Genomic DNA, 27,500 nt, shown 5'->3' on the forward strand with positions numbered 1-27,500 from the left:
ATTTCTGTTGCACTGGAGCCAGGACTAGTCCTGTGTATGCCGGTTCACACAGTATTGCATTGCACATTTTAAACCGTTTTGGTTGCCCCCTGCACACCTGCGCAGCACTTAAGCAGTAGTAGCAGTTTGATTCAAAAATGCATTTTAGTAAGTGGCTCCGACCAAAATAGACTTCAATCACAATCAACAGCAGACAATGGCACCTGTGTGTGCAATTCTGTTGAAAACAAGGGAATTGGATGTTAACCGAGTGCTCTGAGCTGCAGTATGTTGAAACTGGTGTACGGTGGGCTAAAGCGTGAACCATCACATGCGTGGTATAAATTCAGATGCCTTACAGACATTCCAAGACACTCCATTAACATTGATAATAATTCCCTCATAGCTATAATTCATATGGAATATCATGGAACCAATGGTGAGTGAGTACTTCAAGGGAGGACGGTAGAGCAGAGATATACAGTAGCAGCCACAGTAGTGTGTGCCTTGTACCGCATTTACCATCACGCATAGTGGGTTAAATGATTACAAAATGGACACTGCATTTACAGTTCATATACAGTAAATAGTATGCTATACTGATGCACCGATCGCGATGCTGGTATCGGTATCGGCACCCGATACTGCTCATTGTACTCGGACTCGTACTCGACAAGCACTTGCCGATACCAGGAACGATACTGCTATTACACAAAACAATGCAAAATCTTGTCGCGTTCTGTGGACTTGAAAGCAGCATGGGAAAAAAGTGCCACCTCGTACATTTACTAACATTTGAATCTACATGGAAATAAAAATAATCACAGGTGGAAAAAAACAAGGCCATGCATTTATTTTCATTGTATTTTGGTGGTAAAAGGTATCGGTACTCGGTATCGGCAAGTACACACATCAATGTACTCGTACTTGTATCGGTTTTCAAAAAAGTGGTATCGGTGCATCCCTAGTATGCTATACTGATGTGTATGTGTATTCATTACCATGACTGGACAAACTGCTTTGATTTATGCGATTGTTGGCATTTCTAGAACTGAATCTACCGAGTACCAGCAGATTCTTACGCCGGGTATCCCCTCCCACCTCCAGCTTCTTTACCTCAGGGCATGAGCGTATAAGAATTACGCAACAGGAAAAAAAGACACTGTACACAGTGTGTCTCGTCCATTTCTCTTTCTCTCTCTATGACACAAGAGAAATAGCCAAAGAGTGTGCTCCGCCAATGGCTTGCTGACTTGCCACGGTTGATTGATAGGGTTTGCATGAGAGCTAATAATGGCACAGCCCAACAGCCCCTTGGGAAATGACTTGATCTGTTGGTCTCTCTCAGCCCTGTAAGAGGTTGGGCCATTCACCCAGCAAAAAAAAAAAAGATCCTAAGAGGGGGGGGGTGGAAGAGGATCTTACCAGAGGGCATCTGCACTATTCCATTGGCTGCTTCTGCCACAATGTCACTCCGTTCATCACTATGCTGAGCAACTAGCCACTAGCATGCGCAAACAACTCCTCATCTTCCTCCCACTCCATCATTTCGCTCGAAGGGGAGGAGGGAGGAGGATAAGGAGGAGGGGAGAGGAAAGGAGTGAGGGAGGAAGGCAGGGGTAGGAGAGGAGAGGGGAAAAAAAGCGCAGGAGAGAGAAAAGAAGAGGAGGGCTTTCATTTCCATCCCTGATCTGAGCTGGCTGCCAGGTCCGCTTGTCAGATGACAGCACTTAGGTGGATAGCAGTTGCCGTGGCAACAGATCTCAGCTTGGTGCACGGCGCGCGGTGCATGGGTGCTCTGTTTCGAGCTGCTAAAAAGAACCCTCTGATATAAAGGGCATATGTCCTTGCGTCTAGCCCACGCACCTACATGATGTGCACACGTGTTTCACACTGGCACACACACAAGCGCGCACGCGCACACGCACACGCACACGCACACACACACAATTTTTTAAAGTGCTTACACACTGTACAGAAAGTGATAACCAGCCGGTCTAACCTAACCAACAACACACACACACACACACACACACATACACAAAGATCATTAACATACTCACAAACTCTGCCCCCTATGTAGCTGAACCAATGCCTGAATTTCAGAAGTAGCCCAGATCACAACAGGAGAACAAGATAGTAGTCAGAAAACCATGTAGGAATAAAATACAATACATGTGTATGCTGTAAGGAATGTCTGTCTACTGGCATGTGTTTGTGTGTGTTAGCTGTGTGCATGACAGAGAGAGAAACAAGGATGATCAAATTGGCACCGACTCATACAGAGGAGAATGGGAATCAGACATCATTAGTTTCCATGCGGAGAGGGGAGTTGGTCTGGATGCTTCATTGAATCGGGCTAGAGAGAGAGAGAGAGAGAGAGAGAGAGAGAGAGAGAGAGAGAGAGAGAGAGAGAGAGAGAGAGAGAGAGAGAGAGAGAGAGAGAGAGGGAGAGAGAGAGAGAGAGAGAGGGATGTTGCCGTGAGCTGAGAGGCATCTCGTGGGTCATCCCAGCATCTGGCTCTCATCACAACAGGAGATGTTCTTCTGGGCCCAGACGGTAATCACTCACGATCTCTATATTAACAATGACAGCATGTCTGCTGTCTATCGGCTGTTTTCACTGCATTTCTGCCCATCACTGCTGCATAAAAACCAACAAAATGGGAAGATGAGTGAATTGCTACCAGTGGCATAGCGGTTTTAAAAAAGCTGGGTGAATGATGTGCTTTGAAACAGTACATGGACCTACACATATCCTTAAACATCACCATCGCAAAGAAGCAGGTAAACACAATTCATTTGAGAAAGTACATCAACAGTGACAATGTCGGCTTACCCTCCACTACACCTTGTAAGTCACAGTCACATTCATGTAAAAAAAAGAGAGCTATCGTTTTTGTTTTTGGCCCCAGAAAGACAAGGGAAAAGCAAGACAGAGAGATGGAAGAAGAGAGAGGAGGAGAAAGAAAGAGGGAACGAGAGAATGAGTGATTGTGTTTGTGTGAGAGGGAGGGCAGTGCTGGTCATTGGGAAGATACATGGAGGATTGTGGCATGATTTACGCTCGTGATAAAGCTCTCCAGCTGGAGATACATGGGGTGGGGGGTGGGGTGGGGGTAATGCTGCAGGCACTGAGCGAACTCTGGCTGGCACACACAACCCGCTCCCACTCACGCCACCCCGTTGCCGGCCCAGCACTGAGCCACATCCGGTCCCTTCTCATGTACAGAGACAGAGAGAAAGATGGATGCCTCACATGACTTTAAACTAAACTGTCATCTGGCGTAGTCGTCACTACTGTTCCGCCGAGAATGAGAGGGTCACGAGACAGAGGGGCTATGCCTTCAATACACTACATGCACTGTTTCAAGAACAATACAAAAGCAGCCCTGTACTATAATAGTGCATTTGATTTGTTTTGATGTGTTGGTTCTTTGATTCACTTTTTACAATGTTAGATCGTTAAACTAGTGTACCAGGCCAAGTTACACAATCAGCCTAGCGATTATGACAAATTTATTCCAGGCAGCACATTTTTGGCATCACATCAAACTTGATCAGGTTAGGGATCACCTGGAATGGGAAATTAATCTTCCTGTGTGATATTGTTTGCATTTGGCTGTGGTGAAAACATTATATTATCACAACTTTACAGGTAATTGTACTACAGTATATTTTGCTGGCAAAGTATAGTATTTCACCCAACACAATACCAATATATTGTCTAGTGTATGGTCTCCAATTTCCCAAAGAGAGTATGGCAAGAATGACACACAGTCATATTTACAACGATGAGGGGAATACAGTAACATAGCAGCTGGAGCTCCTTTTTCCTGGGCTTCTCCCATAATTTAGACCCACTTCTTGTCCCCAACCAGTATTCTCCTGTCATTTCTGACCCCCACGGCCAATACCCATGACATTAGCATCAAAAAAAAAAAAAATTAAAACATTGATCTGCCACTGCTATAAAAAATCTCCCAGATTTCGCTATTCGAATGTTGACAGGTATGACTGGCATTTGGTAATACGACATAGTATGTGACAACCGTAGAGGATTTAAAAAAAGACTAAAAGCTGTGTGGTCTGACCCTGCCATTAGCAGCCAGCGAGGTTAAACAAAGGCCCAGCCAGCCACCTTTAATCTGGGAGTACAACAGCCCCATTGTAATCCCATCCCACAGCGTAATGAGGATGAGGGAGGGAATGAGAGCAGATATGCGTACGCGTAAAAAGCCCCTGTCTGCTGCTCCCATGTTTGCAAAATGCTAAGTAGTGTGTTTACGTGTGTGTGTGTGCGCGTATGTGTGTGCGTGCATGTGTGCGTGCATGTATGCGCGCGTGTGTGTGGATGAGGTTGTTTGTAAACAGAGAGCAGTAGCGGCTACCGTTGACCTACAGTAGGTCACCAATGCCAGACTGCACTGCAAGTGCAATAATTCAACTCTGTGAGCCATCTGATACTACATTGACATTGCCAGCTAATTCAGCTGTGTACACAGAGCTCACTGGCTTATTTAAGATGGACAGGAACACCAAGCCTCAACATTATTTGCAAGCTGCCATAATGAAGAACGCTGAACACTGCTAAACTGTTAAACTGCTGAAAAATTACAGTAACAGTAACTACAGTACTGGGTCTACACTGTGAGTATTTCAGTCAAATCTGAGTGCAAGGGACAGGAGTCCTTTTCCAACAGCTCAGAAACAAATGATGATTATTAAGAGATGCACACAACATGCACCCACAATATTCCCAAATAAATTCATTTCACGTAGGTGCATTACAGTAATAGTCATCTATCATGAACACTACATAAAGTATGTCTTTTTTTCTTGACTACTCATGACATTAATATGTAACCTGTTAAAAATTCAACTCACAACGTTAACAAAACCTTCCATTATGTTATTAGTGAGATTGATCTGTGTTTCTATTTACACCATTTACAGCCGGGCATTCAGTCAAAACTAGAGTCAATGTCTTCTGAGGGCCCATTCAGTGCCTTTATGAGCCAATTTATCTGGCTGGCCAGTAATTTGGTCGAGCCCAGAAAATCTCTAACCTATCTGCACAGCCACTGCTTACCACTCCCACCTCATTCAGACTTACATAAATCACACTCGCACACAACGCCAGGCCTAACTAGACGATCACCAGCATATAGCTGGGCTCTCTTTACACACACACACACACACACACATGCACACACGCACACACGCACACACACGCACACACACACACACACACACACACACACACACACACACACACACACACACACACACACACACACACACACACACACACACACACACACACACACACACACACACACACACACACACACAGGCACACACACAGACACAAACACACACGCACACACACACGCACACGCAGACGTAAAACACAGGTCTGTGCTTTGAAAGCCCCACAGCACAACCCAGTGTCACCAGCAGCTCCTATAAGTATCATAGAAATGGATCTTACTGTAAGCTATAGATATTCTCTGTATCATGTGAATTTTACTGCTACTGCATAGAGCTCATTCTCCTGATAGGACCATATTAAACCCCTGACAAAAGAAATCTCTTATCTTTCAGCAACTGCGTACTTTAGAACATATATATACGCCGTAGTGTTTCATATGGCAGGGACCTAGTCATCTGTAAATCTTTGTGCGTCTTGACAACTGGGGACGGGATGACAAATGTCATTAATGGGCTAAGTCACTTGCCATCGTTTGTCTTCATCTCAAGAGTGAAAGGGCCCTCCACTGGCCCCTACAGTGCGGCAGTTAAGTGATATGGCACGTCCTGACCTGACGTGAAGGGCTCGGAACGGCCTTCTTCTCAAGGGCAGCTGAGCTATTCTAATAAGGCTGGGGTAGGATGACTCAACATGACTAGACCTCTAAGATGGGGGGAGAAAGTCTGAAAAGAATGCTTTCAATTCTACGTTAAAACTGACAGCAATCAGTTATTTGTCTTTTTTGTGGAGGAGCCAATTACAAATTATCAATTCTCAATCAATTCTCGGAAGTCCACAAATTGGTACGGTCACCCGGAAATGGTGTGGGTGTGCTCAGTAGTAGTGTAACATTAGGGTCTTTCATTTTCAAACCAGGCCATCCCACGTACAGCATTTGTCATATTTTTGTGAATTATGCCTCACATACAGAGCACTGCATACCTTCGTTCACATACAACACACATCTCCAGCCACACCAGGGGGTCTCATGGACAACGCTGGCTTAGGAACACAAAAAGCTCCATAGGTAACTTTTCATGTAAATGTTCAGATGTGCCAAGACTGACATCACATGAAAAAACGCATGTGTAATAAATTTCATGTGAAATCGGATATACCACATGAATCAGAATGAATCAGCATAAGCAAAAACTGCTTATGCATGGTTTTATCCTACATTCGAAATTTTAGGTGCTTATGTATCTTTTCAGATGTTCATATATGCAACGATTCAGTAGGAAATCTACGGAAGTCTTAGTACATGAGACCGCAGGACCAGAGGTCCATCCCACATACAGCACTTGCCTGATTTTTTACGAATTATGCTTCACATTACAGTACATAGTGCATACATTCATTCACATACGTGCAGTAGAACACATAGTATCGTGACCAACACCAGGACCAGAGTTCCCAATGTAGTACTCACCAGGACTCTCCCTGTCAGAGTCTGGGCGGATATCATGACTCCGGCCCAGTCTTTGACCGACGTCATCCAGCCCACTTCGCTGACCGGCACCTCATCCTTGTTGTCGGGGTTGGCCTTCGCCGGGTCGACAGCTGGGACACTCGCCGGAGTGGCCACTTTCTCCTGAAAAAAGAGGAAGCAGAGACACAGCCATCAGTACTGATATTGCATCAGCCGACTGTAGATACAGCAAATGCAGTATTTATTTTTGATGTCCATGAGATCAAGACAAGGTACAAACAAGAGCAAATCAGTTTAAAATATTTGATGATCATCATTTTGTTACAGTGCTCCTTACAATTGCCAATGTTTTGTAAATTACAGTTGAACTACAGTAGCAGGCATGTAACAACAGAATCCTCAGCTACCAAGCTAACTACTTACCTACTAACTAACTAACTACCTACCTAGATATCTACTTACCTAACTGCTGATACTGCTAAGAACTAAAAAAGTAGCACGAAAACTGAACACATCAGCTTGTTTTAGGAACATATTTCCTTAGCATGCTGTATGGGCATTCCTACACAGCCCACACTGCAGAGAAGCAACCCCTGGGGATAAGAGGGATAACGGCCTACAAAGTGTCTGGCTGTGTGGAATTAATGGAAAGGGCAAAAAAAGGGATCTCCGCTTCACGCTATTGAGTGCTTAGGCCCCATCTCTTCCATTAATTCTATGTATCAAGACACCTCCTTCACAGCTGTTAGCCCCTTGCATGTCACACCAATCATGCACTTTGAAAGCCCGGCAGCAACGGAGCAGACAAAACTGTCTCCACAGTGAATTCTAATGCAACTACTGTATGCCCCTGTGCATTAGCGCTGGCTAAAGCTAAGCCATTCTTGGCCTTTTAACACTCTGTCTCTCCGCAGTATATTCAGCAACACACATAAATATATACATGCAGACGTGCAACAGTTTCCATGCCAAATACTGTATGTGAATTTGCTTCATAAAACTAGCGTCAGAGAGCTGAGGAGAATGCTAAGGCCGCGCCATAATGACGACAACATGTGGCGTGAAAGCCAAATAAAAACCCAAAGCAGTGGGAAAGTGGAGAAACACAGCGTGAATGAATGAGCACCGACGGGAAATGAGCCAGGTGGTGCAGGGATGACGTGGTGATGCTCCAAGTCCTGACATTGTAACAGGGTGGAAGGAAGGGCGGGGGAAGCGAGGAGAGAGAAGAGCCATCAACTGTGATTGCCTGCCTGGCTTGCCAGACCCCAGCCCCCAGCCCCCAGCCTCCAGCCTCCAGCCCTAGCCCCAGCTCCATATGGTGGATGAGCCGAAGATGAGCTTGGCCTTATGGGCTGCTGTGACTGAACGGCGCTCTGCGGACTTGGCCTCGGCCTTCGCTACAGCTTTTGCTCATTGTTTTCCATTGGCCAGGGAAGAAGAGAGGGAGGATGGGAAAGAGACAGAGAGAGTGGAGACAGAGACAGAGAGAGAGAGAGAGAGAGAGAGAGAGAGAGAGAGAGAGAGAGAGAGAGAGAGAGAGAGAGAGAGAGAGAGAGAGAGAGAGAGAGAGAGAGAGAGAGAGAGAGAGACAGAGAGAGAGACAGAGAGAGAGACAGTGAGAGTGAGAGAGAGAGAGTGAGAGAGAGACAGAGAGAGAGAGAGAGGGAGAGAGGTCTTTATGTGACATACTTAAATGTGTGTGTACATGTGCGTGTGCATGTGCATGTGCAATGGCCATTCTCTAACAGCCCCTAACTCCCTCCATTCTGCGCCATTCTGTGTGAGCCTGGAGAGGCCCATTCTCATTCGTCTGCTCTATCCAACCATTCAAATCACTGGCACATACACGCGTACTGTACGGCTTCGCCATTAGCACGCATGGCCTGATACACAAGCATGCACTTAAATGTGCACATGTACAAACGACACGCCCATCAACCCATCAACTGATTCACTGTAACCTCATTACGCAGCCACGCTGAGCTTGGGTAGCCTGCATCACAGCACACGCTTGGAAAGGCCCAGGAATGGGGATGGGAAGCTGGCTGAGTGTGTGCGTGTGCGTGTGCGTGTGTGTGCGCGTGTGTGTGTGTGTGTGTGTGTGTGTGTGTGTGTGTGTGTGTGTGTGTGTGTGTGTGTGTGTGTGTGTGTGTGTGTGTGCGTGTGTGAGCATGTAGGAGAGACTGGCTGGCCCTTGCCAAACTATAACATCAAATTGATAGTCTGGGGTTGCACCATAGGCAAATTGGAAATTTAAACTGCTTCACTGCACATAATAGGCCAGCCTAGCCACGTGAAAGTGACTGACACGTGGTGGTCACTAAATAGATCCAAAGGAGAAAAAAAACTATTTAGATAGAACATTGTGTTTGGAGGACAGATTCCTTAGCCTGGCTCTCAAGCAGACCCTTCGTGCTTCGTGCATCTTCGTTAAACTTCGTGAGCTCGCACGAGAGTCTGAAAATCTTCGACGAGCCCGAACGGCATCAGATATTTCATGGCCTGTCCAATCAGAATCGCGGGGCGGGATCGTAGGGCGGGGTATATACAAGTCAGTGGTTGAAGTAGTACTGATTTAAAAAAAGCCACGTGAATTCTCCAATCAGGTTCGAGCTGTTTTGAACACACCCACGCCTTTCCAGAGCTAAGCGATTGACAATATTCCAGATGGTAGGTAACAACCATCGCGTGAGAACCAGGTTACAGATTCCTGGCCTAGACACAATGATCCCCTCTGCTGCGACACTAAACCACCACAACGGACAAAAAGGAGTTTCTACCGCTAGGGTTCATCTAGTTTATCAGGCATGGCTGGCCCCCTTTGCAGCCTCAAACATGGAGAGTCAGCCCAGCCACACTGCACTCTCTGGTATGTCATGAAATGAAATTAAAAAAATCGTAGTCTTCCTCCTGTTTGCCTGTCTTGTCTCCCCAGCTTCAGTGCTAATGAGGCTCTCGCGCGACAGGGAGAGGAGCCCCTTTTTGAGTGCAGGCACTGTCATGCCGAGGGAATACTCAACTACAAAGCCTTGTCACAACACAGGCAGGCACACTGCTCCACCGACTAGCAAGTCTTGACTGCTCGCTCCTGAGTCCCCCTTGCCTCGAAGCTTCGCACCTCTGCCAGCTGCGGTTCTGGACACATCCTGTGGGCCAGGGGACTTCCCTTCTCGGCCTGGTGGCCAGGCCGCCACTGAAGATCTAGCCTAGTGAACTACACTAACCTAGCCTGGCTTTGGCAGGCATAAGGGCTCCTCCAGTCCAAAACATTTCGTTCCAGTACAGTCCTTCCTGGTACAGTTTAATTTTTGTTACCAGACAACTGGCCATTCAGCGAACTGGGGAGGGAAGTGGAAATGGGGTGCAATTCACACTATAACAGAGGTCATCACTCTCCCACTAATAATCGTTTGTCAGTATCATGACCAAACCATAGTCACAAACCATGCTGAAAAAAACATGAATAACCATGATCCATGGTTAATCAGGAACTGCGGTTTTCATGGTTACCCAAAAAACATGGATATGCCATAGTAGTGCTATGGTTGATTCTGTAATTATGAGTAATTATGACATACCATGGTATAACCATGGCTACTACAGAAAAACCATGGTCGATTTTCATAAGGGTCTCACTGATCTGCCTGGTTCATAAAACACCTAAAACTATCCTATTTTTACTACTGTGTATTTTTCAGAGTTTAAGAGACTTTATATGCCTACAGTATATCCGTCAAGAGCTTTCATAGAGCATGGTAAGGCTTACAGTATGTCTATGTTAATCTAATTTCCTATGGGAGAAATAACAAAGCTGACATGATTCTGCCCATCATCCCTGGTCTGTCATATCCTGCCTTTGAAGTGGTGGAAAAAAAAACTGGAAACGGATCCAACAGTGGAGGCTTTTGAAAAGGAGTGTGTGTGTGTGTGTGTGTGTGTGTGTGTGTGTGTGTGTGTGTGTGTGTGTGTGTGTGTGTGTGTGTGTGTGTGTGTGTGTGTGTGTGTGTGTGTGTGTGTGTGTGTGTGTGTGTGTGTGTGTGTGTGTCGTGATGGTGATGGTGGTGGTGGTGGGGGTGTCGGTGCAGAGGACCAGAAACGTAGGTTCCAGCACGTGAAATCTTCAAGCTCTCCTGTCTCGCAACAACACAGCCAGGGCTGGAACGGACAAGGGGATGATGCGGGGGGGGTGGAGGTGACCAAAGAGGTGACTAAAGATTAGTCATCATCATCATCACCCACACGCCCCACACCCACACCCACCACCACCACATCCCAACCCCATCCACCCCAGTGCCTGGCCTCACCCACAATACCCCCCCGGCATTCCCATAACTTTCCAACTTTTCAGTTGCCAGCTCTTGGTGGCATGCTTGCTTACACTATGGCGGCTGCCGGCGGGCTCGTGTTGCTCAGAGGGATCGTGTTACGTTACACTGCAGTACAGGCAGCTTCCCCACCGATCACACGGCCTTCATCCCCGCCGCTTCACACTAGGCAGCATGGGCGCTATCCATGCCATGCCCAACTCATGCACTGGCAAAACTGTTCATGTCGGTCCCTCCGTGTGAGTGTGTCAACGTGTGTGTGTGTGTGTGTGTGTGTGTGTGTGTGTGTGTGTGTGTGTGTGTGTGTGTGTGTGTGTGTGTGTGTGTGTGTGTGTGTGGTGTGTGTGTGTGTGGTGGTATGTGTGTTGTGCGCAGCGCTGCGCGCTGCGCTGTGTGTGTGTGTGTGTGCGTCTGTGACTTGGCAACCGATCCTGTGTCAGATAATAGCTGACTTAGCTTACAAACAGGTGAAAGAGAAGGCAGCATTAAGGCCTGACAGTTACTATTTGTATTCCCGAAGAGCCCAAGCAAGCAAGCTATTCGCCGAACAGACACCACATCAAACAATGCACTTAATTAAAAAATCATGTCATTGTTATCTATGACTAGAAAGAGTGCGGCTAATCTCACATCTGAGAGAGTTCCTCATGAACTGACATGATGAGGCAGTGAGCCCCACTGTTTCTTCTGCGTAGAAAGATGGAGGTGGGGAAGGGGGGGTAGGGGGGAATTCAAAGAAAATTGGATTACACTGGATAATGACTCTGCATGGCTGATGTTTGGCTGATTCGATTCCTCCATGTCACGATGTCAACAAATGGCTTTTAAGACATGGTTAGCGCGTTAATTGAACAGATCTAAGTTTGGCTTCGGGACCCCTCGCTGCGGCAGGCAGTGGTTGGTTTCGTAGCACGTAGCAGGACTTAGCTATGCTGTCTTAGCGGTGCCAGCCAAGCATACGGCCTGCCGTTCACGCGTCCAACATATATCCTTTACTTCTACACCCGGCTAACTTCTGCATGGCGTAGATGTCTCTGCTATCACATGGCACTGCGACCGCTAGTCTGTACTATCAGGCGGTGTGGCGCGGGCGCGGCGTGGGGTCAGATTAGGTTTCCTTCTGATTGGATATCCTGCCTCAAGGAACTCTTGGCATGTGAACATTGAACATGTGCTGTGGCTCCGCTAGCAAATAAATCTTAGGTGGGAGACACGCGGGGCAGACGGCTGGCTCACAGGCGGGGCCAGGAGCTCGGAGCCTGGACACCTCTACGCCTGCTCCTGAGTCACGCATGGCAGGGCTGGGCTGGCTGCTAGAAGGACCGGCCCTTTCTCAACGTGTTAGCTCACCGCATGTCTGTGTGTGTGTGTGTGTGTGTGTGTGTGTGTGTGTGTGTGTGTGTGTGTGTGTGTGTGTGTGTGTGTGTGTGTGTGTGTGTGTGTGTGTGTGTGTGTGTGTGTGTGAGAGAGAAAGATAGAGAGAGAGAGAGAGAGAGAGAGAGAGAGAGAGAGAGAGAGAGAGAGAGAGAGAGAGAGAGAGTGAATGCAGATTTCAAACATTTGTATGCTTAAGAATTAAATATTTGCTTTCCAAAATCTTAGCCAATTTACTGAAAATACATCTGCGATAGCATAAATAAACAGAAACCTTGTTGCAAACAAGCAGAACTGTGCTGTTTGGCCTAGTTGACTATCTAATGCAGTACAGTATGTATGTAAGATAACATACGGTACAGTACACAGAGCTGTGATACACACAAAATAGGATATTACATAAAAACGTAGAACTTGAGCCAAAAGGCTGTTTTTAATTGCTTAAATTCTGAAGGATTTATAAGTGGAACGTTAGGGAAAACATTTATGTTGCTAATAAGATGGCAACCTTCTGGTATGTTGTTGTTCCTTGAATTGAACTCTGCATGCAGTACTGTATCTCCATCTGCATTCATTCCCCCAATGATGTGCAAATATCATGAACTGGAAGATAAAGATATATATGCTTGTATGAGCTTTTGCGTGCTGGAATGAATGTGCGCTGCAAGTTTTTCAACACGCTACACAATCACAGACTATAGAAGCTCTCAGTACAAATCTAGGTCAGTGAACTGAGCCATGAGGCACATAAACATATCTCACACCATTACTAGATCTAAACACACACACAATCACTTAACCCAGCCCGTTGTTATTTAGCGAATGAGAGGGAATTAATAGCACCAATGAGGATTCTGACACCCTCTCTTGGATATTTACGTATTTGCCAGCTTGTCCTTTCTAGAAATTGATGCAGAGCTCACATACCCAGAATTTTCACAGTTTGGTTTGTGAGTGTGCGTGTTTGTGTGTGTGTGTGTGTGTGGGGGGGTTTGTCTGTGGGTGAGAGAGAGAGAGAGAGAGAGAGAGAGAGAGAGAGAGAGAGAGAGAGAGAGAGAGAGAGACAGAGAGAGAGAGAGAGAGAGAAGGAGAGAGGGAGTCTGACTGAGTCAATCTGATAGAATGCGAAAATAGAATGACAAGTCAATATACGGCAATATCCAATGCTCAGTTTCCATGAGTCAACCACACTGTTTAAGGAATATCGGTAACACTTTATAATAAGTACACCTTTTTAGGCATTACTTAAGGGTTAGTTAAGCCTTATTTTACCATTAGTTAACCCTTAGTGAATCACGAGTTAATCATTATGTAAGCATTATTTCTCATTTCCTAACTATTATCTACTACCGTTAGTAAATGGTTAGTGTGTGCTGATATAACAGTTCGCTAAGCAAAGTTAAGCCTTAAATAAGCCTTATTTTAACAATAGTTAACCCTTAGTAAATAACGAGTTAGTCGTTATGTATGTGTTATTCCTCATTTCTTAACTATTATCTACTACCATTAGTAAATGGTTAGTGTGTGCTGATGTAACGGTTCGCTAAGCAAAGTTAAACCTCAGTTAAGCCTTATTTTTAACATTAATTAACCCTTAGTGAATCACGAGTAAGTCGTTATGTATGTGTTATTTCTCATTTCTTAACCATTAACTAATACCGTTAGTAAATGGTTAGTGTGTGCTGATGTAACTACTCGCTAAACAAAATTAAGCATTAGTTAACCCTTAGTGAATCACGAGTCAGTCATTATGTATTTCTGTGAAATTATTAAGTACTGTTAATTAATCATTCGTCTATGGTGATTTAACTTTCTGATAAGCATTAGTAAACCATCATTAAAATGTCTGATAACCCACCTTTATTTATGAAAAAAACATTATCTCTTTGTTGTCTCCTACCACCTAACCATTAACAAGTACTATTAGGCATGTATGGTAACGGTTTGTAAACTCTTGCTTTAGCATCAGTGAAGTCTTATTTAACCCTTTTGTAATGGTTAGTGTGTGATGACTGGTAGCATGGCAAACAGTAGGCCTAGGCCTAAGTTGAGGCTCATGTGACTGCCCCTCATGGATGTTTCTGGACATTAACAAATGACTTGTTAAGCGTTGCTTATGCATTATCAAGGAATTACAAACCATTACTTAAGTATATCTGGGGAACTGATCTAAAGTGAAAACCTGTAATGGCTTTACAACACATTAACGAATGACTTGATAAGCATTGCTTATGCATTACCAAGAAGTTTCAACGCAATAATAATGCATATCTGGGGAAGTTTTTAAGTGAAAACCTATCCATACTTTCCAAAACATTAACAAATGACTTGATAAGCATTGCTTGTGCACTATCAAGGATGTATAACCCATTATTTAAGTATATCTGGGGAACTGATCTAAAGTGAAAACCTTTCCATGCTTTCCATAACGTTAACAAATGACTTGATAAGCATTGCTTATGCATTACCAAGAAGTCACAACTCATTACTAACGCATATCTGGGGAACTTTTTAAGTGAAAATCTCACCATGCTTTCCAAAACAAATGACTTGATAAGCATTGCTTATGCATTATCAATGATTTATAACCAGTTACTTAAGTATATTTGGATAACTTATCTAAAGTGAAAACCTGTTATGGCTTTACAACACATTAACGAATGACTTGATAAGCATTGCTTATGCATTACCAAGAAGTTTCAACGCATTAGTAACGCATATCTGGGGAACTTTTTAAGTGAAAACCTTTCCATGCTTTCCAAAACATTAACAAATGACTTGTTAAGCATTGCTTATGCATTATCAAGGAGTTACAACTAATTAATTAAGGTTATCTGGGGAACTGATCTAAAGTGAAAACTTTTCCATGCTTTACAAAACGTTAACAAGTGACTTGATAAGCATTGCGTAAGCATTATCAAGAAGTTTAAACGCATTAATAACTCTTATCTGGGGAACTTTTTCTGTGAAAATCTTTCCATGCTTTCCAAAACATTAACAAATGACTTGATAAACGTTGCTTATGCATTATCAAGGAGTTACAACTCATTACTTAAGTATATCTGGGGAACTGATATAAAGTGAACACATTTCCATGCTTTCCAAAACGTTAACAAATTACTTGATAAGCATTGCTTATGCATTATCGAGAAGTTTCAACGCATTACTAACGCATATCTGGGGAACTTTTTTCAGTGAAAATCTTTCCATGCTATCCAAAACATTAACAAATGACTTCAGAAGCATTGCTTATGCTTTTATCAAGGATTTAAAACCCATTAGACCTACTTAAGTAGGCCTATATCTGGGGAACTTCTCTGAAGTGAAAACCTTTCCATGCTTTCCAAAACATTAACAAATGACTCGATAAGCATTGCTTATGCATTATCAAGGAGTTACAACTCATTACTTAAGTATATCTGGGGAACTGATCTAAAGTGAAAACCTTTCCATGCTTTACAAAACGTTAACAAATGATTTGTTAGGCATTTCTTATGCATTATCAAGAAGTTACAACTCACTACTTGCACATATCTGGGGAACTTTTAAATTGAAAACCTTTCCATGCTTTTCAAAACGTTAACAAATGACTTGTTAAGCATTGCTTACGCATTATCAAGGAGTTACAACTCATTACTTAAGTATATCTGGGGAACTGATCTAAAGTGAAAACCTTTCCATGCTTTACAAAACGTTAACAAATGATTTGTTAGGCATTTCTTATGCATTATCAAGAAGTTACAACTCACTACTTGCGCATATCTGGGGAACTTTTGAAGTGAAAACCTTTCCATGCTTTCCAAAATGTTAACAAATGACTTGTTAAGCATTGCTTATGCATTATCAAGGAGTTACAACTCATTACTTAAGTATATCTGGGGAACTGATATAAAGTGAACACATTTCCATGCTTTCCAAAACGTTAACAAATTACTTGATAAGCATTGCTTATGCATTATCGAGAAGTTTCAACGCATTACTAACGCATATCTGGGGAACTTTTTCAGTGAAAATCTTTCCATACCTATCCAAAACATTAACAAATGACTTCATAAGCATTGCTTATGCTTTTATCAAGGATTTAAAACCCATTAGGCCTACTTAAGTAGGCCTATATCTGGGGAACTTCTCTGAAGTGAAAACCTTTCCATGCTTTCCAAAACATTAACAAATGACTCGATAAGCATTGCTTATGCATTATCAAGGAGTTACAACTCATTACTTAAGTATATCTGGGGAACTGATCTAAAGTGAAAACCTTTCCATGGTTTACAAAACGTTAACAAATGATTTGTTAGGCATTGCTTATGCATTAACAAGAAGTTACAACTCACTACTTGCGCATATCTGGGGAACTTTTAAATTGAAAACCTTTCCATGCTTTTCAAAACGTTAACAAATGACTTGTTAAGCATTGCTTACGCATTATCAAGGAGTTACAACTCATTACTTAAGTATATCTGGGGAACTGATCTAAAGTGAAAACCTTTCCATGCTTTAAAAAACGTTAACAAATGATTTGTTAGGCATTTCTTATGCATTATCAAGAAGTTACAACTCACTACTTGCGCATATCTGGGGAACTTTTGAAGTGAAAACCTTTCCATGCTTTCCAAAATGTTAACAAAAATTACTTGTTTAAGCATTGCTTATGCATTATCAAGGAGTTACAACTCATTACTTAAGTATATCTGGGGAACTGATCTAAAGTGAAAACCTTTCCAAGCTTTACAAAACGTTAACAAATGATTTGTTAGGCATTGCTTATGCATTAACAAGAAGTTACAACTCACTACTTGCGCATATCTGGGGAACTTTTAAAGTGAAAACCTTTCCATGCTTTCCAAAACGTTAACAAATGACTTGATAAGCATTGCTTATGATGAAATAACACATACATAACGACTTACTCGTGATTCACTAAGGGTTAATTAATGTTAAAAATAAGGCTTAACTAAGGTTTAACTTTGCTTAGCGAACCGTTACATCAGCACACACTAACCATTTACTAATGGTAGTAGATAATAGTTAAGAACTGAGGAATAACACATACATAACGACTAACTCGTTATTTACTAAGGGTTAACTATTGTTAAAATAAGGCTTATTTAAGGCTTAACTTTGCTTAGCGAACTGTTATATCAGCACACACTAACCATTTACTAACGTTAGTAGATAATAGTTAGGAAATGAGAAATGATGCTTACATAATGATTAACTCGTGATTCACTAAGGGTTAACTAATGGTAAAATAAGGCTTGACTAACCCTTAAGTAATGCCTAAAAAGGGGTACTTATTATAAAGTGTTACCGGAATATCCTTGTGACATGTGACTGAGTCAATCTGATAGAATGCAAAAAATAGAATGACAAGTCAATATACGTCAATATCCAACGCTCAGGCCTTAGTTTCCATGAGTCAACCACACTGTTTAAGGAATATCCATGTGACATAGAGTAGCCATGGCACACCATTATACCCATGATCTATAACTCAATACGCATATGTTTCAATATAGATTACACAACACCTTTTCAGATGCTTAAAGTTTATGCAAGATAATCGCAAAATTGACCAGTCCGCCATGAATATTCAATGTTAATGTTTTCTTTTCAAAATCAATACAGTGTAGTATTTGGACATCCATACACAGCTATGAAGCTCGCCAGTATTTTTTTAACACACCAATCGAGCGTGTGAGTGAAAATCAACACACAGCCTGGAGCCCTATATAGTCTGCACCACACGACAAGCAAGCCATGCACACACACACACGCATGGACACACACATGAAGGCACTCACACGCACCGCATGCACGCGCGCGCGCACACGCACACACACACACACACACACACACACACACACACACACACACCAGGGAGGCGAGGGCCGATGGCAAGGGGGGGATAGTGTTGGTGAGAGGGAAGCAAGCTGCAACAACAGACATGCTACATATGAGGTGTATGGTGTGTGTGTGTGTGTGTGTGTGTGTGTGCGTGTGCGTGTGCGTGTGCGTGTGCGTGTGCGTGTGCGTGTGCGTGTGCGTGTGTGTGTGTGTGTGTGTGTGTGTGTGTGTGTGAAAGAGCAAGGCGGCGTCGGAGTTGGGGGGGGTGGGAACGGGGGGCACACACATGAATTATTTATAGAGACTGCAACTGATGGCGGTCCAGATCGGACAGGACAACGTAAACAAGAAAGAATTTCTACTTCATTTGTGAGCAGCAGCGGTGGAGGGGGGGGGGTTAGGAGAACAGGATCAGCACTAGCAAACATAGAAGAGAGGGGGCTGGGAGAGAGAGAGAGAGAGAGAGAGAGAGAGAGAGAGAGAGAGAGAGAGAGAGAGAGAGAGAGAGAGAGAGAGAGAGAGTGTGTGTGAGGGGGTGGGGGAGTATGCCATGGGATACTCCGCCTGCTATTTTTAAACACCTGTGATGTCAAAGTCAGAGAGTGAAATTTCGACACGGGCATTGGGCAAATCTGTGGCAGTTCAGCATCCAAACAGACAGGGCTCCCTCGGGGAGGGGGGGAGTGAGTCTCTCTCTCTCTCTCTCTCTCTCTCTCTCTCTCTCTCTCTCTCTCTCTCTCTCTCTCTCTCTCTCTCTCTCTCTCTCTCCTGTGTGACTTCCCTGTTTCAAACAAACATGAATGTGGGATCTCAGTGTGCCATTGTGGAGCTAACATCGCATGCTTCATTGAGTGATGGGTTCACCTGCTGTGACAGCACCACAAAAAAACAAATTAGAAATTGCATCAGTCTCCTCTTTTTTCTCAATGCATCTGTAAGAATAAACTGAATCCACATGAAATTAAATGTGAATTTGTACTATTATTAAGTCATTATTAGATCTAATATATGGCATCTAAGTAACTGACCTCGTATTTAATAATCATTGCATGCACCGATTCCCTACTTGTGTTTGTTAGCATAAACAGTTAGACAAGCACAATTAAATGCTGCTCCTATAACCTTGTATACTCTTCTATATCATTGTGAACATTTTTGCTAAACATTAAGGTTATACTAGGTAGCTCCTTCTGTAGAGACACTGAGACATAGTCACTGAATCACTGACATAGCCATACACTGAATCTACGCCACCCAAACACTACGTTTACATGGGCACTCTTGATCATATTAGCAATGAAACAGCTTCTCAACTTGGAGTACAAAGTCACGCATAATAAACACCTCGATCAGAATAAAACTGCCTTATCCGATTAAAATTGTAATCGGATTGGAAGGGGTGTTTCTACTCCATTACAGGAAACATGCCTCCACTTATTGCCTTTGTTTTTGGCCAGGTTCTTCTTAAGTCTTGGCCATGTGGCCGTGACGCAGATGTAAACATATCCATTTTGGCTGTAACAATGGCAACGCGAACGACTGCGTTCCTAGATCTTCCCACTGTGGAACACATTCTCCAGCCCTCCAGCTCTTCTAAGCTACCCAGAACGATGGCATCATATAGCTAGGACAGGCGAACGCGTCGCAAACCTGTCGTTTGCTTAGAAATAACATATAACTCATATAACCGACATTTAAGTGTAACCAAGGTCATCCTGCATAGCTCGCCACTCGGGGCTCGAACCCACAACCGAACAAGTCACACTTCCTTCAGCATGGGAGGCAAGGTGCAATACCACTGAGCTAGTCCAGACCGATGGCGCAGCGCTACTGATACTGTATGAGCCTTCTAACATTCTACCGCCCGACTCCGCTAGTTGGCATCTGTTACATACATGTTCAGTTTTATATATTGCTGTATACAAATACCAACTAAAAGCAGGATGTCAATTCATTGGATGATGTTACAGAACCTGCATGTTGCATTCAGATCAGACAATGTGATAAGATCTAATATGATCAGACAAAAGACAAATTGCTTTGTTTAATTCCTCACCATCTTCCATGGACGTCCCAAACATTCTTTAATTCTAACAGGCTAAATCAAGGGTTCACCCACTCGGTATGGGCAAAAGGAAGACTCTTTTTAATCATCCTTTACTGTATGTCCATGAAAACCATATCAATGTTGTTTTTGACCCCCATCATAGCCCTCCCTCAGCTCCAGAAAGCACAATGATGGCCAGACCAGAGAGAGTAGAGAGAGAGAGGTTCCATTGGCCCATTGTTTCCGGGTTCTATTATTGGGGGGGAAATCCCCCTTTAGGCAGACCTAGGCAGACCTGAGGACTGTTCTATTCAATGCTAGGAGCATTATGACACGCCCGTTTAGGCAGACCGGAACCTGGTCAAATTAGGTGCCCATAGAAAACTATTATGTTGGCATATCTCTATACTTAAAGACTTTCTGGCCAGACTATTAAACCAGACAGAACGCAGGAAGAGTAGAATGTAGAAGATGCTTGATTAAATGATGCTGCAGACTGGCAGGGTGGGCATGAGGAGGAGCTTCCCCTCCTCACCCCCCTGAGCAGTAGGAGCCATTACTACTCACAAACAGTCTGCGCATCATATGTCCATGGGGCTGAGAGGCCTCCCCGCCTTCTCCTCTCCTCTCCTCTCCTCTCCTCTCCCTGCCTTCTCCTCTCCCCGCCTTCTCCTCTCCTCTCCTCTCCTCTCCTCTCCTCTCCTCTCCTCTCCTCTCCCCGCTCTTCTCCTCTCCTCTCCTCTCCTCTCCTCTCCTCTCCCCGCCTTTCCTCTCCCCGCCTTCTCCTCTCCTCTCCTCTCCTCTCCTCTCCTCTCCTCTCCTCTCCTCTCCTCTCCTCTCCTCCGCTTCTCCTCTGCCTTCTCCTCTGCCTTCTCCTCTGCCTTCTCCTCTCCTCTCCTCTCCTCTCCTCTCCTCTCCTCTCCTCTCCTCTCCTCTCCTCTCCTCTCCCTTCCCTTCCCTTCCCTTGCTTGGCCTTGCTCAGCCCTGCTCCATGCTATGACAAGGGACCTACGGAGGCGGTGTGCAAACGAATGGCAGAGAGAGAGAGAGAGAGAGAGAGAGAGAGAGAGAGAGAGAGAGAGAGACAGAGAGAGAGAGAGAGAGCGAGAGAGAGAGAGAGAGAGAGAGAGAGAGAGAGAGAGAGAGAGAGAGAGAGAGAGAGAGAGAGAAAGAGAAAGGGAAAGGGGAGGGGGTTTCTTCTGCGTGACCCAGTCTGAGCTAACACACCTTGGCTTCACCAAATAATACATCGCTGGGGAAAACTCTATTCCTGGGCAAGTCCTATATTTAACCGCATCCAGGGAGATGAGGAAAAATGGTGAATCTTGTCCTTTCACAACCCCCCCTCTCTCAATGCACCCCAGACCCACCTCGTGAGGACACACATGAACAACGAAATCCAAAACACACTTGCAGGCACATTCATCCCTGGGGAAAACAATAAGGAAAACATTTTAATCGCTATCATTTTTTACTTAATCTAAATAAATACAAAGTCAAGAAACCAGCAGTGTTACACAACACTGCATCCATTGCCCCAATCTACAGATATATTCAGTACAGAGCTTTGTTCGTGATTTTGAATTAAAAAAAAACATCCTTAGGTCCTAAAGTTGGGTAAATATTGCTCCATCCATGTCAGACCGTGTCATACAGATTGTGAAGACTGCTTGATGCTGTGTGATTTGGCACTTGGCTGGATCTTGCTGTGAACTGGCCTCTTGCCTTGCCTTGCCTTTCCAACTTGTTTAAATCTTAGAGACGACTCTTTTATTATGTAATGTGTTTGGGGTCGCTCTTGCACCAATGGGCTACTAATCTCACCCCCAGACGAATCACAACTGAGAAAACAGAGATTGAGCATGTACTACATCATATTCTTGTCCATGTTTCCTGTCGGAATGGAGATCCAGGTTGGTGTTCTCACATCAGTTGGCGTATGAGGAGAGCAGGAACCCTGGTAGGCTACACACCTCACAATGTGACTCATCTCTCTAAACCGTGCACAGAAACCACAGAATCGTACTGGGAAAACATTACTGGTCTCACTCTGTAACATTATACTTACATATTTGGTATTCATACTTTATCCTTCAAAATAATGATTTTAAGCTCATATATTAAAGGCAGGTAGGTCGACCAGAATCTGTCTATCTGTCACAGAGGATGAGAGTAGAGCCATAGCTACTGAGTGGCTGATTATTTCTAACTAAGGGGGAGGTAACGGAATGGAATAGAACCAGACTGATGTACCACACTGTACACTGCAAAGGCTATACAGCCAAATATTTACTGATCAGCTGATTATTTGGGATCACTTTCTAATTATGGGGGGTAACAGAAAGGAACCGTACCAGATTGATTCACCACACTGTACACTGTGAAAGGCTATACAGCCAAATACCCCAATGACTGAGCAAATAAGAAAAAATCCACTGGCTCTACAACGTGAACTAGCTAAAGACATCAATACACAACATACTATGACAGCTGCATGCAACACATCAGGGTTACTTTAGTTTTTCATCTGCGTTCGTTCCTCAGACAAGAAAGAGTAATCATAAAAGAGCAAATCGTGCCTTTTTTTGCACAAGAGCACGTGGCTTTGCTATTTGAATGTGTGTATAATTAGACAGAGCCATGAGGTTAGAATCCTACTTCAGGGTCAAGGCAATAGAGTTCCTCTCAGGAGGCTCCAAGGGTCTTATAAAGGGGTGCTCCAATGTCACTTCACCGCACACATTCATAACGAGGCCGATCTTTTCAACAGCACCCTCTTCTCCACTCCTGACGGGCTATTCCTGCTATTCCAAGGAGATGGTTTTAGTCACTAACACAGTTAACACAACCACTAACAGACTAAGTGGGTTCATCTCGCCTGAGTAGAGCAGAGTAGATCAGAGTAAAGTTACTTTATTGATCCCGAAGGAAATTGGGAAGTACTATTATACTGTAACTTCACTCATTCAAATAAACAAAGTAGAGATCTGTGTCATTAAGTGATTAAACCCACTTAGCACTTGTGTTGAAGGTGAGAATGAAGAGGAAAATGTGTGTGTTCAGTTCTTAAGACTATGCATCTAATGGCCAAACCCGCCTTCTGATCCCAGGCTAGGGGGTTTGATTTCAGGATAACACAGGTCTAAGCTGTCCATGTTGTCTGCTACACATGCTTGTGATGCCAGACTATTTATATTTTTATTTTTATTTCCGAGCAACCGTCTGCTTTCAGGCTAAATTAAGCTGCACGATAAAATTAGAGACCCCCTTTGACACTGTAAAGCTTTCCACAGTCAGCCGACAGACAAAATAGCCGTTTAAACTATTTTAGCGCAATTGTCTCTACGTTCTTCAATCGCCAATATCATTATGTACAAATTGTTTTACGCCAATGTCAGACAGCCGAGGCTATCTGAGTTTTGTTTGTTGTGATTTCACATTCTTACAGATCCACTGAGAACAATAAAAAATAGATGCCAGTCGTCCATCACACACAGTCACCGTATTCCGTGTAGCGTTACATACATTAAAATTGGGTTTTGTCTTTTCCCTGCAGGGTTTCCAAGTTCAAGCACTGTGAGGTAGGTTGGGGGACCCCATAAAGGTGATCTCACTGGCCTGCCTGCCCTGACTGACGTATGGCCATGTTCTTGGCTAACCCTAATTTGGGCCTGGGGCCAGTCTCCACGCCACGCCACAGCGGAGCACAGCAGAGGTCGTGACCTCCAGCAGATGTTGAAGCCGCTCCTGTCCTGCAAACCTACACCAAGCCACCCATAAATACCACCAAATAGTCCAGGATCACCAGAGGCTTAGCCAGGCCCACAGGCTATCAACAGTGACTCATCAACCTCCGTCACCACCATTCCACATCTATGCACTATCTAGCCTTCAATGGGCCATTTTTTTAACACATTACCATTTTACAAATACGTCCAGTATTAATAAACTACCAGTAAATGTACACACGTGACGCCGTGTATGAGTTCAACATACAGGGCGTCCTTTAAATCATTGTAAAGTAAGAGTTTATTAAAATTGTCAGTCTCATAGAATTTACATAATTTCATACACATCTACTGTATAGACAGTGTGTGTGTGTGTGTGTGTGTGTGTGTGTGTGTGTGTGTGTGTGTGTGTGTGTGTGTGTGTGTGTGTGTGTGTGTGTGTGTGTGTGTGTGTGTGTGTGTGTGTGTGTGTGTGTGTGTGTGTGTGTGTGTGTGTGTGTGTGTGTGTGTGTGTGTGTGCAAATATATACTACAGCCTATGTGATGAGGGCCAACAATTCTTTTCAAAAGCAATTCCGCTAACTCCTGCTGAGAATACTGAAAAACACGAGCAGCACAGTGGAAATGTCATCATATCCATATCCGATGCCATTTTGACAGGCATTGCAACCGTTGCAGTAGCGACAAGCCGCAAGAGGAAGGTCATCCATGCCAACTATTCCCCAAATCACTTTAGCGCTGGAGAGCATCCCCCTGAACTATTTAGAGGGTTGCAAGACCAGAGAGGATTAGACGCCCACCACCGACCGCCTTTGGGCCACTCTCACACTGACTACCGTACCGTAGGTGACAGGAGCAATGTCACTTCAATCTCACAGCAGCACTTTATGGGACTCTCTTTTGCACATATTGTAGAATTAAAGCGAATCTCTATCCAGTGCAAAAGCGAGCATGCCGTATATTTTTAAATATAGTATTCAATTGTTGATAGCTTCCTGATATGTAAATATGTTAAGTAGTATTATGACTACTGTAAGCAAGGCCGATGACAGCTTTGGGCAGGCCCAGGACAAAATCATCTGAAAGGGCCCCCCTCTCAAAGCACACTTTTTTGTCTTTTTTACTATTTTTGAGACAGAACAGTGGAGAGATGGACAGGAAATAAATAGGAGAGAGAGTCAGGGAAGGATGGCAAATGACCCGGGCCAGAATCGAACCCGGGTCGCCGGCATAGTGGCCCACTGCCCTACCGTTAGGCCAGGGGACCTCTGGGTCCTCTTTCCCTGGGCCCGGGACAACTGACCCGTTTGTCACTGTTGTCGGGCCTGACAAAAGATGAAAGGAGCCGTGCCACTTCACCGAACAGCACTACCGGGCAGTCATGGGTGAGCGGTTAGGTCGTCAGACTTGCATCCCAGAGGTTGCCGGTTCGACTCCCAACCCGCCAGGTTGGTGGGGGGAGTAATCAACCAGTGCTCTCCCCCATCCTCCTCCATGACTGAGGTACCCTGAGCATGGTACCGTCCCACCGCACTGCTCCCCATGGGGCGCCACTGAGGGCTGCCCCGTTGCACGGGTGAGGCATAAATGCAATTTCGTTGTGTGCAGTGTGTGCTGTGGAGTGCTGTGTCACAATGACAATGGGAGTTGGAGTTTCCCAATGGGCTTTCACTTTCTTTCACTTTCACTTCATAGCACACTCTTTAGCACACGTTATGGCAGCTAAACAGCCTTATTTCTTCATCAAATCACTATTCAGTATGACAGAGTACAGTACAGTATGTGTCAGGCTACTATATTTGCATGTGTGCTGATGACAACCCTGCTTTGTAAACATGAGTGACATGACACATAAACATGGGAGAGCAACATCACAACAGCTGTGTGGCTAGAGTTTCCTCAATGCTTGATGACACATCATACATCAAGACAGATTAATCATGACACCCTAATTACGGCATTACTACTCCATATTAGTTTGTTGACAAATAGAAACACAGCAGAATTCTTACATCTTTCTGTCACCCACCTTTTTTGCATAAAAGAGCAATTTCTGAACAGCACCACACAAACGTGCCATTGCTGTGTTGAAAGAAATTCTTCATTCGCTTTTGAAATTCGGAAATGGCACCCAAAGCTTGATAGTTGTGTTTGTGCGAAAAGAAATTATGCCATATTAAGTCACCACATTACATTCCAAGGAGCTGTGGTGAATGCATTCTCCCACAGTCATTTATACAAACGTTTCTGCTCCAGTGACCATGAACAAAAAAAACAAACCATCATTTTCTCTCTAGCGATGGATCAGCAAGGTCAGCTTACTATTCTCCACTTGGCCATGTTTTATATAATCTCTCTGTTTGCTGTTGGTGAGCCTATGGCCAATCTGAAGTACAACAGGAGTCTGGCTTAGAGGTCCCTAGCAAGGTCTCTCTACTGGAAAAATGGTGGCCCGAGGGGTCTGTGGAGGAAGGCCGACTATATGGCCCATATTCTCCCACCACCACCTAAAAAAGCTTCCGGAAAAATCCGGGACAAGAGTATCAGGTCACCGGAAATAGTAGGGAGCATACTTACAGGTAAAGCTTGCTTGCTGTCCCACATTTGGAGCATCTTGAGATAAGCATTCACAGAATTAATAATTTGCAATATATTACACGCCGAAGATTTGAGGCCTTTAAGATCCATTTCACTAATTTGGTTGCTTTTCTGGTCACAGTTAGTAACTTATTGGTTAAATTGTGAGCATACAGTACTTCATCGTAGATTGGGTATAACAACAATACTATATATAAAATATATATATACGTATATATAGTCGACTATATATATAATATATATCTCCAAGTCCTTACTGAGTGCACAAACATTTCCAGCGTCTGTGGCTGGGAGCAGGCAAACAAAACGTGATCTCTTCGCACCTTTGAAGCTGCAACACCAAAAGGAGAAAGGACCTTTTCCTCCGGGCTAAACGTCTGATCAGTTGCTTGTCAGTCAAAGCCATCAATCAGCCGCCAAAGGTCTCCCGGGAGACGCACTGACACATACCTATTGGCAGCAGCCAGTCCTAATTGGCCTTTAATCACCACGGCAACTGGACACCACGGAGATTTAACATTCACAAACGGCCCCGCACACAACAGCAACTATATAATTGCCTTAATTAAGGGCTAGCCAAGCAAGCGTCATACCTTTAAGACAAAGCCGACCAAAACAGAACATACAGACTGTTCTTGTGACAGAAGCAAATAACTAGCTGGACAATAAAAAAATGGGTCATTCAAATTTCTGCCTGTCACATTGCGTATGTATATGGATGTGCCTATGGCTAAAACAGGGACGCTCGTGACGTCATACCAGAGGGGGGAAATTGTGTATTTTTCCGTGGCTTGCAAGTGACTGAGTCACTCTGTGGGCAGCGGGGAAATGACCATTGGGAGTCCTTGACATGCAACATCTCAGTGTTTTCAGGCCGTGCACACTAGTCATATTTCATTTTTTGAAAGCAAGGATC

General features: G+C 44.1%; 1 protein-coding gene across 2 annotated transcripts in view; it reads right to left on the bottom strand.

Annotated features, from left to right (window-relative positions):
- kcnma1a (potassium large conductance calcium-activated channel, subfamily M, alpha member 1a) overlaps positions 1 to 27,500 on the bottom strand; it is a 218,536-nt gene that overhangs the window by 159,690 nt on the left and 31,346 nt on the right. For both annotated transcript variants that reach the window (XM_063191344.1, XM_063191346.1), the window contains exon 2: positions 6,663 to 6,824. In XM_063191344.1, coding sequence (XP_063047414.1) covers positions 6,663 to 6,824 — 162 coding nt within the window. The remainder of the gene's footprint in view (positions 1 to 6,662; positions 6,825 to 27,500) is intronic.

Source organism: Engraulis encrasicolus, chromosome 24, assembly GCF_034702125.1.
Source record: "Engraulis encrasicolus isolate BLACKSEA-1 chromosome 24, IST_EnEncr_1.0, whole genome shotgun sequence".
Classification (NCBI taxonomy): domain Eukaryota; kingdom Metazoa; phylum Chordata; class Actinopteri; order Clupeiformes; family Engraulidae; genus Engraulis; species Engraulis encrasicolus.